Source organism: Diorhabda sublineata, chromosome 1, assembly GCF_026230105.1.
Source record: "Diorhabda sublineata isolate icDioSubl1.1 chromosome 1, icDioSubl1.1, whole genome shotgun sequence".
Lineage (NCBI taxonomy): Eukaryota > Metazoa > Arthropoda > Insecta > Coleoptera > Chrysomelidae > Diorhabda > Diorhabda sublineata.
Genome location: NC_079474.1, coordinates 9,824,105 through 9,840,309, shown reverse-complemented (window position 1 = coordinate 9,840,309; position 16,205 = coordinate 9,824,105). Strand labels below are relative to the sequence as shown.

General features: G+C 31.8%; 1 protein-coding gene across 5 annotated transcripts in view; it reads left to right on the top strand.

Moving 5' to 3' along the window:
- Positions 1-16,205, top strand: part of LOC130446124 (calcium/calmodulin-dependent protein kinase type II alpha chain) — a 164,966-nt gene that overhangs the window by 124,166 nt on the left and 24,595 nt on the right. For 4 of the 5 annotated variants that reach the window (XM_056785803.1, XM_056782614.1, XM_056783422.1 and 1 more), the window contains 2 exons: positions 13,098-13,173; positions 14,307-14,401. In XM_056785803.1, coding sequence (XP_056641781.1) covers positions 13,098-13,173; positions 14,307-14,401 — 171 coding nt within the window. Of the gene's footprint in view, positions 1-8,507; positions 8,571-13,097; positions 13,174-14,306; positions 14,402-16,205 lie in introns of all 5 variants that reach the window. The other variant, XM_056784223.1, reaches the window with a different exon arrangement.

Genomic DNA, 16,205 nt, shown 5'->3' with positions numbered 1-16,205 from the left:
AGTATAGCCTGGATTCAATCGTATTTGAAATGTCCACATAGTATTGAGCTGTAGATAAATAATGTTGAGACTAAAAAATCCTGAGATATCAAGGTCATGCATTTGATTTCCTTCTCGTTGTCTACGTCCAAGCAATAGTTGTTGATTATGCTTGATTCTCACTTGATAGCGGTTTACGTTTTCCTGTTGTATTTCTTGCATTCGTTGAGCTAATTCTATCGTTGTATCCTGCATGAATATGGTCTAGTTTTTATTTTGTTATTGGCTTTCTTTAGAGTGTATTTATGTTTCAAAGATAATTTTTGAGACACCCTGTATCAAAATGTTTGTTTTCAACTACGTCAAATATTTTCATGTCTGTAATATATGAGCTGCAAATATACATAAGACATTAAACGAACTTAATCCATGCTTCAACAAAATATTGATTGATTGAACGCAATTTTCTGGGACATCCTATACTCTTAGTAGTGGTAGTAGAAATGACAACAAGCAAAATTGCTGTTTTTCAGACAGAGGCCGATTATCAGGATTCCATAATATATTCAATGCCATTTTATCTATTGGTTTTAAGTGGGTGGAAATTGTGTCAAAAGATTCCGTTACATACACGTAGATAGATTAATGTCAAGCTAATATAATTCAGATTAGGCCAGGACATTTACGATATTACATGACAAAATTAATAGTAGAAAAAAAACAACGCCATCGTGATCTAGGTGTTAAATAAAAGTTATGTGCATAACTTTTTTTATCTATGCGTTATTTTTTTAAACGATAAAAACACCAAAAAAACAGTACAAATTTTGTTTTTTGCGTCTTTGTTACTATGGGCAATATTGTAGAGAATTAAAAAAAATATTTAAAATTAGCTTTTATGAATTCAATTTCGATAATTTGTGTCTTAGATAATTTAAATTTCGATAATTTGTTGCTTAGATTAACCGGAAGGAGAAAATTTTTAATTTCTTAAATTGTTTATAATTTGTTCAATTTTAAATATAAAGGTTTCTTTGTCATCGAAAACCGAGGTCTCGATGTACTTAATAAAAGTTCTAAAGATGGGCTCTGTGGCCCCAATAGTTTTTGCAAAATGACAATTAAATCATAGGAGGCCCTTTTTTTCAAAGGACCATTCTTGCTCACCGGATGGTCCTATCATCATTTGGAAATTCGCGTTGGAAAGAAGAAGAGTTGAACTAAAAATCCCTCATCTCAGTTTTTTGAATTTTTTTGAGCTCCAAAAAATGTTCGAAAAGGGGGTAAAAAAAATGTATAAATTTATTGTTTTTAAAACATTTTATAAAAATATCGTAATACCAATGTCTTATTCGAAAAACTGACAGCTTAATTTGGGGCGAAGCTAGAAATTTTCTTTTTTAAATTCACTGGTGCTTTGTTTTTCAATATTAAGGAATGTTTTTTGCGCCATTTTGTAGGAGAAGCTTGAAATTTTTGTCAATAAAAGTTTCAATAATCCATTATTGAAAATGTGCATTTGGTAGCAGTATAAGTGAACCTGTTTTTCTTCGCTGTTCCACGACAGCAGAGGAGTGGGGATAATGAAAAGAAGCAAAGACGGGGCGCTCAAAAATACTCCGACATACTTCAAATCTGCGGAGCGCTGAAAAATAATAATTATATCAGTAACTATTGGACCGATTTTGATCTTTTTAGCTGTCACATTAGTATTTTGCTAAAATTAATAATTTTTAAAGAATTTTCACCTCTATGAATTTTAGTTTTTCAATTTTAACTTGTGATAAAAAAAATCTTACAAAAAATTGCAAAATTCATAGAGGTGAAAATTCTTGAAAAATTATTAATTTTAGCAAAATACTAATGTTACAGCTAAAAAGATCAAAATCGGCCCAATAGTTACTAAGATAATTATTATTTTTCAGCGTTCCGCAGATTTGAAGTATGTCGGAGTATTTTTGAGCGCCCCGTCTTTGCTTCTTTTCATTATCCCCACTCCTCCGCTGTCGCGGCTTCGCAAAGCAGCGGAGAAAAATTTCAAGTTTCTCCTTACCTAACCCTTTTTTGAACACTTTTTGGAGGTCAAAAAAAATCAAAAAACTGAGATGACGGATTTTTAGTTCAACTCTTCTTCTTTCCAACGCGACTTTCCAAATGATGATAAGACCATCCGATGAGCAAGAATGGCCCTTTGAAAAACAGGGCCTCCTATGGTTTAATTGCCATTTTGCAAAAACTATTCGGGCCACAGGGCCCATCTTTAGAGCTTTGATTAAGTACATCGAGATCTCGGTTTTCAACGAATAAGAAACCTTTATATTTAAAATTGAACAAATTATAAACAATTTAAAAAATTGAAAATTTTCTCCTTCCGGTTAAATTATCTAAGCAACAAATTATTGAAATTCAATTTATAAAAGGTTTTTTTGAATATTTTTTAGTTCTCTACAATATTGTCCATAGTAACAAAGACGAGTCTTGCATAGGTTCAGCGCAAAACGCCAAAAACAAAAGTTGTACCGATTTTTTTGTGTTTTCATTGTTTAAAAAAATTACGCATAGATAAAAAATGTTGCATTTTATATTTTATGTACATCACTTTTATTTAACCCCTAGAACACGATGGCTTTGTTTTTTCTCCTATTAATTTTGTCACCAAAAGCCCTGGTCTATATAGAAATGAATTCTCTGTTTCTCGGTTTAAGGAGAATATCAAGCTGTTGCAAAGTATTTAGTGTTTTGTTTGGTTTGGCATGTTTAGTCAACAGTAGAATAAGTTTGAATATATGTTTGTATGTTAAATGAAAAACCTATTGATAATGGCACGCAAAAACAAAATGGGATTGTATTAATTTTTTCATTTTATATCATAAATACTTAATTTACTAAATTGTTTATTTGGAAAAAAAATGGAACATATACCCATTGTATTTTAAAATAGAAATATGAGTAAGTAGAGTAATAACGAAAACTAAATGTGCAATTAATAAAAGCATATAACACAACTATTACTAATATTTAAACCTCGTGTATCAAATTTTATACACCAAAGTATAGTTTTTTGACAGATTGTTTTGACAAATGAAAAATATAAAAGAAAAAAAAAATATTTGGAAAATAATTGTATGACATTCCAATAGTGTGTGAAATGAGATGACTTGGAAGCTTGCCCATTAGTCATAAATACGTTTCAAATTATTCTACCTAAATAGCAATTTTGACATCTTAAATGAAATTGACAAGTAGATCTAAACTTTGACGGTTATCCGTGCGTAGAAGGTGAGTAAGGTTTAAAAGTAGGATGTACGAATGTTCAAAAAGTAAAAAGTGGAACGTATTTACCGCATTAAACAAAATTATGATCAGCATTACTGTAAATATTCTATGGTTTTTTGAATACGATTCATAAATACAATTATACAAGTCAATTTCACACACACAACTTTATTACACTACAATTTTCACATTAATTACAACATTATTAAAATATTAGTAACTATCACCTCACTTTAAATTTCACTTGGCCCCACCCCGATTATTTTCTATCGTTAATCGCGTATATTCAATATTCAACTAATTGCCTGCTTTACTGTGAGGGTCTGCCTTCTACATATATGCTTTTGCAACGATTTTATTTAAATTCCCATTGTTTTCAAGGCATTTTTGCACGGCATTCGCTATATCTTTTCCTTCGTCCCGAGAGCGGTAGCAATCCTAGAAGTTCTTCTTTTGGACCTTGGGAAGACATATATCTGACAAAAAAAGGAACTTGTGCCGTATCTTTTTATTTTAGCTATTCTATCCTTCTTATACTGTTTTAACGGATAAGATCAAGAAGCAAGAAAAAGCGCGTACAAGTCGCTGGGTGATAGAGTCGATGCCTAATCCTCGTTAAAAGGGAATCAATAATATTTGCGTATGGAAGGAACTAGAGAGCCTCAGCTTCATATCCAAAGAGCCGCAGACTGCCAATCCCTGTTCTAGGCAAGTTGAGCATCTCGTGTTGTACAAAAATCTGAGTTGTACCAAAACGGTATTCCTAAAATAGTTAATTTAAATATACATTTTCAGGATTAAAGTAGTCTGCTATTATTTTGCGATTTACAATGAGATGTATAAGAGTTTCTTACAAAGTATTATATAATTTCTAACAGATTGCACCATTTATTTATATTTATCTTATATTTAAAACATCAAAAGTTTGTATATCGGTACTAATTGTTTATCGGAGTCTAGTATGAAGCATTTTGTAGAATGTTCCTTGTCCTCTATCACATTGTTTTAAGGTCTTTTCAGTTTAACTGGATTAAAGGAAAAAAATTATAAAATTTTCTAGAGTTAAATTTTCCTTGTTTTCACAAAACTTTTCGTGGAAATTTCTACAATTTCTATAAACAACGAAATAATGCTTCTCACCTCAAAAAATTTAATATATCTTGATCAATTTTTTTCTTAGGATTCCCATCTTACGTGCCTTCTTTCATTCACTGACCTTCATGACATCAACTTACATTTGTCCTTTCTAAATAATAATTTTGAAATGTATTTTTATTTACCGATAAAAATCTCTTTGAACGTACTAAAATAATAATCGGCTATCTATTATTGTAATTAATTCGAAGAGATTGTACCATTTGATCCTTACTTGTCAACGAGTCTTGTATGTTTTGGGTGTCTCTATATTTGGGTTTCAATTGCTATCAGAGATTGATCGTTTAAAAACTGAAGAAAAATATCATTGTATTACACGTAAGAAACCTTTCGATTGCATATCCCTTATTCCCATGTATGGCAGTCTGATTCGGAACGATTGGTTGGTGTTGTGATTGTATATGTACTGTACATCCAACTCCATTTGTCGTCTAAGATTCATGGGTATCAATCCTATAAATCTACTACTAAAAATTTTAACACTGTCTCGTTAAAACGGCTAAATTTCCTATAATTAGGGATTATTCCTACACTGGCATCATTCTGGAAGGTTTTTGGTTGTTGGAAGGTTGTTCTTTATGGTTTACATTGGACACTTTTCAACCTTTGCCACAAATGAGATACTCTTCCTTCTATGTAACCTCCAAAACCCGAGAATTAACACGCGTTCAATGCCGATAACATTCGCTTATATAGTGTTAAGCTTTCCGATACAGGCTGTCTAATGAAAAACATACTTTCGGCTTCTAGGATCGGCTAGGATCTTTATCAGCAATTTTTATTACTATTCGCTTGAACAAATTGACATTATAACCTCTAAAATGAAAAAAAAAGACTGCGCTCGAGAAAATTCACACATCGTTTTTTTGGTAATAAATCCTTAACTCTTTTTCAAAGTTTTTGACAATCCACCTCACAATTCTGATCTAGCATCCAATAACTAGAACTTCTTTGGGGAAATAAAGGCGTGATTAGGTAGATAACGCACTGCTGCCAATAAATTGACGGCGAAAGGTAAAGGAATCTTGTCTTTCGTTATGACAAATACCTCATGTTGCCTATTGAAACTAAACAGCTCTCATAATAAAAAAAATCCCATCTTGTGGTCACTTTTTTGGTTATGTATATTCCATATACAATTGCAAAAGGAAAAAAAAGAAAACCTTTATTGAATCTTTCCGGTTTTTGATTTTCAAACGGTTGCTTTTTCTTTATTGTTTCATTGAAATCACGCTGAAGGTCAACTAAATATTACGATGGAAAAGTGGTATTTTTTAGCAATGTTCCACAATGCAAACTTTAAGAGATTTTCTCTCAAATTCAAATCTTCTAACACAGGTTTAAAAATAAATAAAAACCTTTCTTCTTATAGTCTCCTTTTAGCGTGTGCAAAAGTAAAGTTTTCCTCACAAATCGATAATTCAATGATTGCCTCGACTCCTATTGACAGCCTATTGTATAAGACAGAATCAATCTAGGACCCCAATTTATTTCTAGAAAACGCTCTCTGTGGATCAAAACAGCCCCTCAGATATTTATTGCTTCAGTGATAAATAAAACCAGAATGACCATATACTCCGAATGATACATTATCAGTTGTGAGATAAACATGTTTTTCGTGGAATAGGTTTATCGGTAAGAAACGTCCCATGGTAATATTGATTCTTGTCTAGTATCAGTCTTTAAATATGTAGCAAATAGCAATTCTTGGAAGATATTTTCATCTTTAATATGTGGAGTATATCCGAGAATGTGTTGCATGTGAAGAATTATGAAAAATTTTTCCCACATCTCGTCTATCCGTCTCCAAAATGTGTTATCACAAGGCAATTTCTTTTTAATAACCATTGGTGGTGTGGTCTTGTGAATTATATCAAATATTTACAACATGGTAAAGCGTCTATCGCACATCGTATCTGCATGAGGCAATTTTCTAGAGCTAGGGATTGTTGTGGAGTATCTTTCTTCTTATTGAAAAGATAAGAATCTTTTCGGCCTCATTTCGAGATCAGTAAACATGTCAAGAGATTTCAAAATTCTCGACTCATCAGTTCATCAAATGTTAATTCAAGGGCCAATTACTTCAAAAATAGTCTTCTCCGTATTGATGCGTAATTATGGCCAAGGAAAAAGGCTTTAGACTTCATCCCACCAAAATTCAACATATTTCCTCTGGCCATTGCTAGATATGTTTTGATACATTGAATGTAGTATACATTTTGTGAACGCCTCTTTCTGTAGGAGTATGATATTCTATACTTTCTGGATTCTTCTAATCATCTTAATATCGACGGAGCGTTGATACAAGAATCAAATTGATATTTTGTCTGTAGCACATACGAGACTAAAGTCTGTCTTCCGCCCAAATAAACTGCTGAATTGTTTCCTTCCTCTGGTAGCAATAAATTGTGGTAGCAACTGTTTTTTCTTTCTTTATACTGACCCAAAAGTATCTTTAATTCAACCACAAGATCCATTTCTATGAATCAATTATTTGTCGTGATGTTACGCCCAGGTCCAAATATAGTCTCTGTCATTTTTTCACATGACTTTACTTGTTTATTACTCACAAAGAAGGGCCCATCTAGTTAAGACCCCGAATAAATTTCCAAATTGTACGTGTAGTTTATTGTGGCATCAACAGGAGGAACATTTTATATCGTACCTTTTTGGCATGGTATTAGAACTGAAACACTATCATCTTTAGTGATGAATCCCGATTTTGTTTAGACATGCAGACATGCAGGATGATTTAATTAGAGATGAAATGAGACGAAGCGAACGTAGTAATACTGAATTTTCTATTGAACAGCATAAACAACGCCGGTTAGTCCTAACACTCAAGGTCAGATTTAGTTTCCATCAAAAGCACTATAATTGTATATTGATACATTTGCTACCAAGATTCCCAGATTCGTTCCAAATTAAATATGGGTGGAAGAAGGTTAAGAACTAGAGATACACCTGAAGCATATTTATCACCTGGTTATCAGTATGCCTAGACGTAGTAGGAGTATCACGGAATGTGTAAGAAATCGCAAAGCTTCAACCCTTTATTAAGATTGGATTATCAACACCTGTTGTGAATGTATAACTTATTTACATATTTTCTGATATGGGTGCAAAATATTTCTTAAATAGAAAATTTTTTACTCGGTGCTAGGGTTTCTGTGTCACTACATATCATTTCAACCCAAATTATTAGCTCGCAGTAGTAGAGTTAATTCCTTAATATTATCATTGTAGCTTCTTCATTATCATCATTATTTCTTTCATTATAATTTTAGGATATCAATTTTGACCACTAAAATCTTAAAAATTGTTTCAGCTACTAAAAATTCTCTCTGGAACAAAATTTTGTCACTAAAAAGGAGTCTGTGCAATAAAGAAAATAATTAATGTAAGCTGTGTTTGTTGTCATGTTAATTGTTAACTAACTTGTTTTAAAATATAGATTGATTGAGAATGTTTGATATTTTTTTTTCGATACCAATAAAAAAATGCAAAATATTGTAATCATTTCAGTTCTATTTTCTTTCTACTAATGTATGATAGATATTGGGATGTTTCGTTCATATTATTGATATATAGGATATCATCAGGCTTTTGCTTTGATAACTGGCAAGTGAAGTTTTGATACCTATGAAGCATCTTGGAATTTCTCATTTACCAATTAAGGGATAAGGCAGATACATATATTTGCACACTCAAGCATAATGATTCGATCTTTTCTCAATTCACCACCAAGACACAGGTAACTTTTGAATGTAAAAGTTTTATCTTGAAGGTGTTATTATGTAATTAGTATATATGAAAAATATTTCTGAAATTTATTCAAAAAAATAAACTAGTTTCTTTGGACACTAGAAAGCAAGTAAACCCTAGTACACTTAGCTAGATTATGAGATTCCATAATAAAAACCACACCTCATTTTGACTTAAGGTGAAAAATTTGATATCTAAATGGAAAGTCATACTTTATAATAATTGTTACAGGTGCATTAAATTATTATCCTAAAACAACCTGTCTGAAAACTGGTTTTGCATGTTGTGCTTAAAAACGTACTAACAAAGCTTGTTTGCCATTTTATTTATAGAGATTCGGATAGTGTGCCCCGATAAGACGTACACTCAACTATCCACAAATTCACAATCCTCAGGTATGAAAAGTTTAATTAAATAAGTAAGTGAAAAATTGCTTTAAAATATTAAATATCCATTTCCCTTTCCTACGGCGTTTGATGCGTATATTTGTAACTGTTACGTCACATATTCATAATTCTTAAATTTCGAAAAGAAAAATAATATTATACAATTAATGTTCAATCAATTTTTTCTCAACCTTCATTCTTTTGATAGCCAAACAAATTTAGTTTGTTAGTTTATCGGCTTGTTATCTATCCAAAAAGCAAGTATGAATAGGTAAGTATACCAATTTTTCGACTCATCAAAATTGGTTTCAGAAAATTTTTTTGTTACCTAGATTGATTTTTCAAAGTTCGTCGCAACGTGTGTACCTAAATCCCGCTTGCAAAAAGCCGTTTCTTAAAGTTTCCAGGACAATCTTATAAACCTGAAGTCTATTTTGAATGTGAGCTACTCAGTTATTGATCTGTGAGGCTAGGTATCTTGTAACGTCAAACAAAAACAATAACAGAAGTCAGTGAAGTTGCATTTATTGGTAATTTCTTCAACGTAACCGATTGCCATGGCTATCGATATGTATCCTATTTGTCGTTTGATTAATTTACCATAATTAGACCAGAAATGCGTCGAAATGCATGTTCCATGTATTTTTTAGAATCGTCCAGATTAAACTAATGTACGTACACAACGAATATAAGCCAAATGTATTAAAAACAACCACTTTTTTGTGCATTTTCCGTATTAAGGTATATTTCTAATGCAATTTGCGGACGAATGCAAAGTGACACGCACTTCGACGTAAAATTGCCTTATTTCTAATGAACTTTGCGAAAGTGCTTGCATATTGGGCCGACTTTTGATGGATACAAAAATAAACGATGAATTTCTTCTCCAATGTTTATTTAATTACCAGCCACTTGACGATATGTCACATAAAGAGTAAAAATCTGTTATACAACAAATTGTTCAATTCGACCTAGTGCACGTGTGTCATACACGGCACGAAATGCAAAATTTTGCAACCTTTGAGAACTCTGTGAGCACGATTTTTAGCCTTGTATTACATTAGAACTACCAACATTGTGTCTCCTATGCCTAGCATGTGTGTGTGTGTTTTTTCACTTCGCCCGCGAATTGCATTAGAAATGTACTCTTACACCTCGCCGTAAAAAAATGGTAATAACCAATATGCTTCTTTTCGATATTATGGCACTATCTTCAAAAATAAATACAGTGTATCAATGAAAAACTTCTGCGGATTCTTTTTCTTTAATACTTGATTGCACTGGTTCGACATTTTAGGAAAAGTAATCCTACACTATTTGCTAAACTTGTGATATTTTTTTTTATTTCCATTTGTGCAACCGCAATACTGCTTCACTATATGAGTAATAAATAATAATACACATTTTTAAGTGGAATACAGCCAGTAGCAACAGTGGTCACAAAAATTGATGTTTCTAGCATATGATTCCATTATTATGAAATATATTTTGATGTGACTTGGTACTCTAGTGTATCCCGTTATCTTTTACGAAGTGATTATTATCAGAATAATAACACTGATTAACACGAGTCGAGCCAAACGAACTCTGATAGTTAATATATTTTTTACCACCAAAATTCATTAATAGTTTCCTTTCTATTGTCCGCAGATTTCTAAAGATTTGAGATGGGTTGGTAACTACTATGGTAATAAACACAAAAAACGGTTGCATATAGTTATTTAAAAGTAATTGCGTGTTTTTGTGAATATGCCGATTAAATATAGTAACGACTCTTTTTGTTATATTTGTGGAGAGACACCTTTCGAAAAACGAAATTTCACTAAAGTTATGATGTCTGTATTTTGGTTTTCCTTTGCCCAATCAAGACAAATTTTGGGCTGCACATATTTGTAACACGTGTTAAGAATTTGAGTGATTGAAGAAAGGGTCCTGTACGAGAGTTCCTATTTAAGTTTTGAAATAGACAATTGTTTTTCAAAATATTGTATACTAATTTCAAAACACTCTTGCATGAATATAAACCAATTGTCATTTTTCCATTTCGATTAAGGTACCTCCAAAACATGTGATTTGAACGTATCAATCATTTCTTCAGATGGAGAAAAACGTTTTACTCGCTTTGCATTAATTCTCACGAGCTTTTTTTGAGCAATTGTCAAATTATCTCAACAAATTTTTTTGACAACCATATGTTCCTGCGATATTGAGTGTATGCGAGTAGAATCAATGTCCAAGTATACCTCCATCTCGCGGTATGCCATATGACGATCTTGGAATATCAGTTTATGCACGGCATCGATCTTTTCTGGATCAACCGAATTTGGACGATCACTAAATTCATCCTATAACGAAGTGTGACCACGATCGAATGCGGAAAACCAGCTAAATACAGTCGGAGCGAGTTGATCGCCAATGTTTCAAGTATCTGTAAACAATTAAGATAGAGTACGTTCACCATTAAAAATGTGAAACTTTATGATGATAATTTGAGATTTGATATACTCATATCAGTGGTACCATAAGTACTTAAATAGCAAACAACGTACTGTGTTATTTGCTGTACCCATGATTTGGACCGAACCCAAAGATCACGTTTCAGTCTACTATTTTTGTCTTGTCGATATAAAAAGTACTAATTCTAACAGCTTTATACTACTACTACTTCATAGTGACAATTTACCTATACCAGTATCGATTAATTCACAACACTCAACTTTAACTGAATCTCGGGACGTTGATGACAATGAATTTGGATTTGAAGAAATCTCAAATAAACCGCACTTAATAAGTTGAGAAGACCTAAACGTCTTGATTCGTGACTTGAATTTGTCAAAAAAGTAGCAAGAACTCTCAAAATTTGCTACATCTGGATACTACTTTTCAAACTATTCTCAAGACGGATAGCTTGATGCTGCTAATTTGAAAGAAAACAATAAAATATATATAAATATTTTTTGCAATACTGTGATGATTACAATGTTGTTGTCCTCGGGCTCCAGCTGGGTTATATCAAGTTCTGCTGTTTTCTTAGTGAAAGTTCATTTTCTATCATGGCACATTAAACTAGAATTAATTATAGAAACGAGCATGGATACCTTCTAAAAACATTGTTGCAAGTTTTCTAGGTAACCATAAGAGTGAGACGTACAAAGAAATTCTTAGCGAGTTGTTGATGACTCATTAAGCATTGGGTTACAATTAACCTCTCAAGATTCACCTTTTTTATATCTGTCTGTATTTTTGAGAATTTAGGAGCAATGAGTGTTGATCATGGAGAGAGGTCCCATCAAGACATTTCATAGATTGAAAAGCGCTATAAGGGCAAATAAATGTTTGTCGATTACCCTAAATTCATAATGTGTTTTTTCTTTTAAACGGTCACTATCTATTGAAAACTTTAAATTACAGTTATCTATAGAATACTTGGTCAATATTTTTTTATTTTCACTAATAATCATGATCAAAATAAAAAATTAGTAGAGTTCATGTGACAAGACAGTTTAAACTTTGTTTCCCAGTGTACTTTATTCAATTCCAATGCTTTTCGCCTTATTATTTTTTAAAAATTGATATTTTGAATAATATGTTAGAATATGTGATTTACGTACTCGATTAAATGAAGCGATGCCATTGGTTAAGAGTCAAAAGCTCAATAATTGCCAATTGGACCAGACCCAACGAATTTTACAATGAAAGCTACATCAACCGAAGCACAGTTTACATTCAACCCTATTTACATTTTAAGTGGAAACATAGCTGTACTGAAGGACCTTCTTATTTCTCCTTCGCGTGTTTTGCATTTCAAAGGAAACCAATGAAAATTGATTTTCAGAGAAACGCTGGATATTTAAAAATATCTTGGGAGATCAGTAATTTCAATTAAAATATCTCAAAATGGGTAATGAGGGTCGTTCGATGAAACCATGTCCTCCTTTCCATTATTTTGATACTGCCTCACCTCACGTGTATAATTTGATGAAGCTTCGCTTATGTTTTATTGGAATTCAGTTACTGACCTACACCAATTTCATATATCACAGTGATGCGTCATATTTGTGCCATTTTTTTATATATGAAATCATCGATTCCTTTTGTTTTCGAAGGAAAGGAACACATCTATTGAATTTTCAATTGAAATATCATATTTTAAAGTAATTTGTGACGTACCAGTTACAAATAAATGTATAACTTTGAAGGATTCGCAATATTGTAGGTAACCCGATATTTCTTAAATTTCTTTTATATTCGCATCTAATATTCTGTTTTATTGTAAGTATTTTACTTCATCAAGCTTCCTTTTTGAATAATTTTTACTTTTCTTATCTATATGCTATGCATGATTAAGAATTCAGGTTAGAAAAATGGAGAATTAATAATAATTATTCATATGACTGTGAGGCATAAATCAAATTTTGTCGATCCTATAAAAATCTGATATTATAAACCAGTGGTACATTGTACTTCGTTTACATATCCTGGTTGTTTGGTAATCATTTTCGTTTGGAATATATTTTAATGATTATTTTTTCACAGCTCGACGACAAGAAATAATTAAGATGACTGAACAGCTAATAGAAGCTATCAATACAGGAGACTTTGAAGCTTACACGTAAGTATATCTTTTTGTTACACTGTTTATTCAGAAAATGAATCCATTTTATTAAATAGTTTCCATAACTCTAGGCTATTCGTTTTGGTTGAGATTTATACTTACCTATTCTCAAGGATCACCTGGTACTATATTTCAGTATTTGGTTAACAAAAAGTGCTCATACATTCATCACTGAATTTATTATTATTCAAAAGTTAGCTAAGTTGCTTCAAGACAAACTAATATTGTCTGTAAAAGAAATATTTTACCGCTGATGTCTAGCTAAGCAATGTTGTTGATATGTAGAAGAAACAAAATAGGGCCTAGTACTGAGCCTTGAGGAACACCATATTCTGTCCGTCTATATTTTAAATGGGTTGGGTTCTCTTTAAACCGGATATCAACAGACTTCTTACTTCGCCCCGATTATCAAAATCAACACACCTCAATACATTCTTGGTTCTATAAACTAGTTTCTAACCTTCTTTGTTAATCCTTAATTAGTTGCAATATTTTATTTCAACCAACTAGCTGCTTGATCTACTTTATACTTGCTACGAAAATAATCAAAGCGTATTTTTCTACTTTTAAAATAAATTTGAATTATTCAATCATTAACTCAGAATTCTCGAAGAAAATCTAAAACATTGTTACGTGGGTTTGTTCGTTCGATTTACTGTTTTATTCTTTGCTTCTTCTTCACTTTTCATCAGGAATTTATCATTGCTGCATTTGCACAATAGCACTTGTGGATTATCTCTACCTGCCTTATACATGTTTTTGTTTACCAGACCCATTTGGTCAATTTATATTTATTGAAAAGTCGTTTTTAAATGTTTGTCATACAAATCTTATCACTAAACTGAGTCAATTAATATTTTGACACATCTGGTTCAATGATATCCTCAGATTTCTTATTAAATTTTTATTTTTTTTTTCACTAGATTATACATGGAATGAATTTAAGTCGAAAATTTCAATTTGCTTTACTATTTTGTAATTTTCCATTTCTATTCATATGAATAGTGAATTAGTTGGTGGAATATTTTACATTGTTACTTGGCGAAATATTTTCCAATTCTCTCTATAGAATGAAAGGTTCTCAATTCTGGTTCTGTATTTTGTAAAGATAATCATTTTTTATTTTTCAGCAAAATATGTGACCCACACCTTACTGCATTCGAACCAGAAGCTATGGGAAATCTAGTAGAAGGGATGGATTTCCATAAATTCTATTTTGATAATGGTAAGTATTCGCCAATCATTCAAATACATTGAACTATAAGAATGAAAAGTATTTTTCGATTGATATTTATGAAATTTTCATCAACCGGATTATGAGAAATTACCTTAAGAATTGAGTAAAGATAAAACTAAACCCGTTGTCTGTCTAGTACTATTTAACTTGTAGTCGGCCGCAACGTCCATTATTTTTTATAAAAATCTTTCCGAGATACCACAAAGTAAAAATTGCAATAATCCTTAGAAATGTGACAAATACCAATTCAAGATTATAGACTCCATATGATTTTTGATAACTGAAAGATGACTAGTTTTAACACCTGTTCCTCTATAGAATTTTATATCTTGTATTTGTTCTAATTTTTTGTTATTAAAATATGACTTATTTGGTTTCCCGTAATAGTCCCTGGTATCATCCATGTAATTTTATGTTCTTTCTTATGCTTAAAACTGATGTATATGAATATACATGTTGATTTCCTCGATTGAATTGCATATTCTCCATTCATTATTGTTTTTATATTCTACCTCTTTTAACATGACATATTCTAGTATATTTCTACCTATCCCTTTGTTTATCAAGAATCCTATTGCTTATTATCTTTCCCACTATAAAATTTTTTTTGTTCGACAATTTTCCTTCCATCGTATATCTTGATTAATTAATATGTATATTTTGTATTTCAACCTTTATTTTGTTTCTTCCATGTTTCGGATTACCAGTATTATTTTGACATTCCACGATGCCATTCTCATTAGACCTTTCCGTTTGTTTCTTGTTTATACACTTAGTCATTATCCATTCCATAACCTTTTTGAGATTCATTATGGCTACTCTCTTTTATTTTGATACTAGTTTTTTGACTTCTTCTAGTTGTTGCCTCTGTGGTCTGGGTACGAACGGTTACTGTGTATTTCTTATCATCTTTTTCTCTCAAATTTTCCTTCGTAAATGCATCTTCTCTGTTATTAACAAACAACTTTTGTTTATTTCACCTGTAGTAATATTTTTTTTCTATTTGCACTTTTTTCTAGTAGTCATCATTAAACCAAATATTGCTACCTTCCAGTTTTTCAGCTTGTTTCACAATTTCTAATTATTTGTTTCATTTTTCAATTTTCACCATAATTGGTCTGTTTTTGTTTGGTTTTTAATGCTCCTATCCTTTTGGATTCTATCAAATCTACTTCCAGGTCTACTTACACATATTTCACCTTGGAGGCCTTTTAAAACGTTATCCATAACCCGTTGGCATGTATCGGGTGCATTCTTCAGCCCAAATGGCATTCTTACGTACTAGTAGAGCCTGTATCGATTAGGAGTTTCAAAGGAGGGTCAGAAATTTCGACATATGGAAGCTCCTTTTTTTTCAGAAAAAGCGTGGAGATTGTAGAGGTAATTGGTTTTGATTCAGTGGTCTGTTCCTATTTGTAAAGCTGTCGATATGTTCGTGTGAGTTGGTTAGGTTAGGTTGTCTTAGGTGTCTTAACTGTTTGTCTTATTTCAGATCTTGGTTGGTTATCCAGTTGATTGCCGTTGGGAATTGATTGTTGTTGGACCATTGTTTGTCGGAATGCTAGAGGTCGTTGAAAATAAGCAGTTTGTTTCTGGACCTAAAAATTGTTTGTGGATCGTCCTGGAATTGACGATTGAGATGAATTATTACCCTTTTGTAAATATCAGATGTTATTTTCTTCTTGAATATATTGCATGGCGATTCCTAAATTATTCGTTCTCATTGCCCTTCTCGTAATTGAACCTAAAGGTTCTCGTAAGCCTGCTAGGAATGTTGTTAATGCCTGTTGTC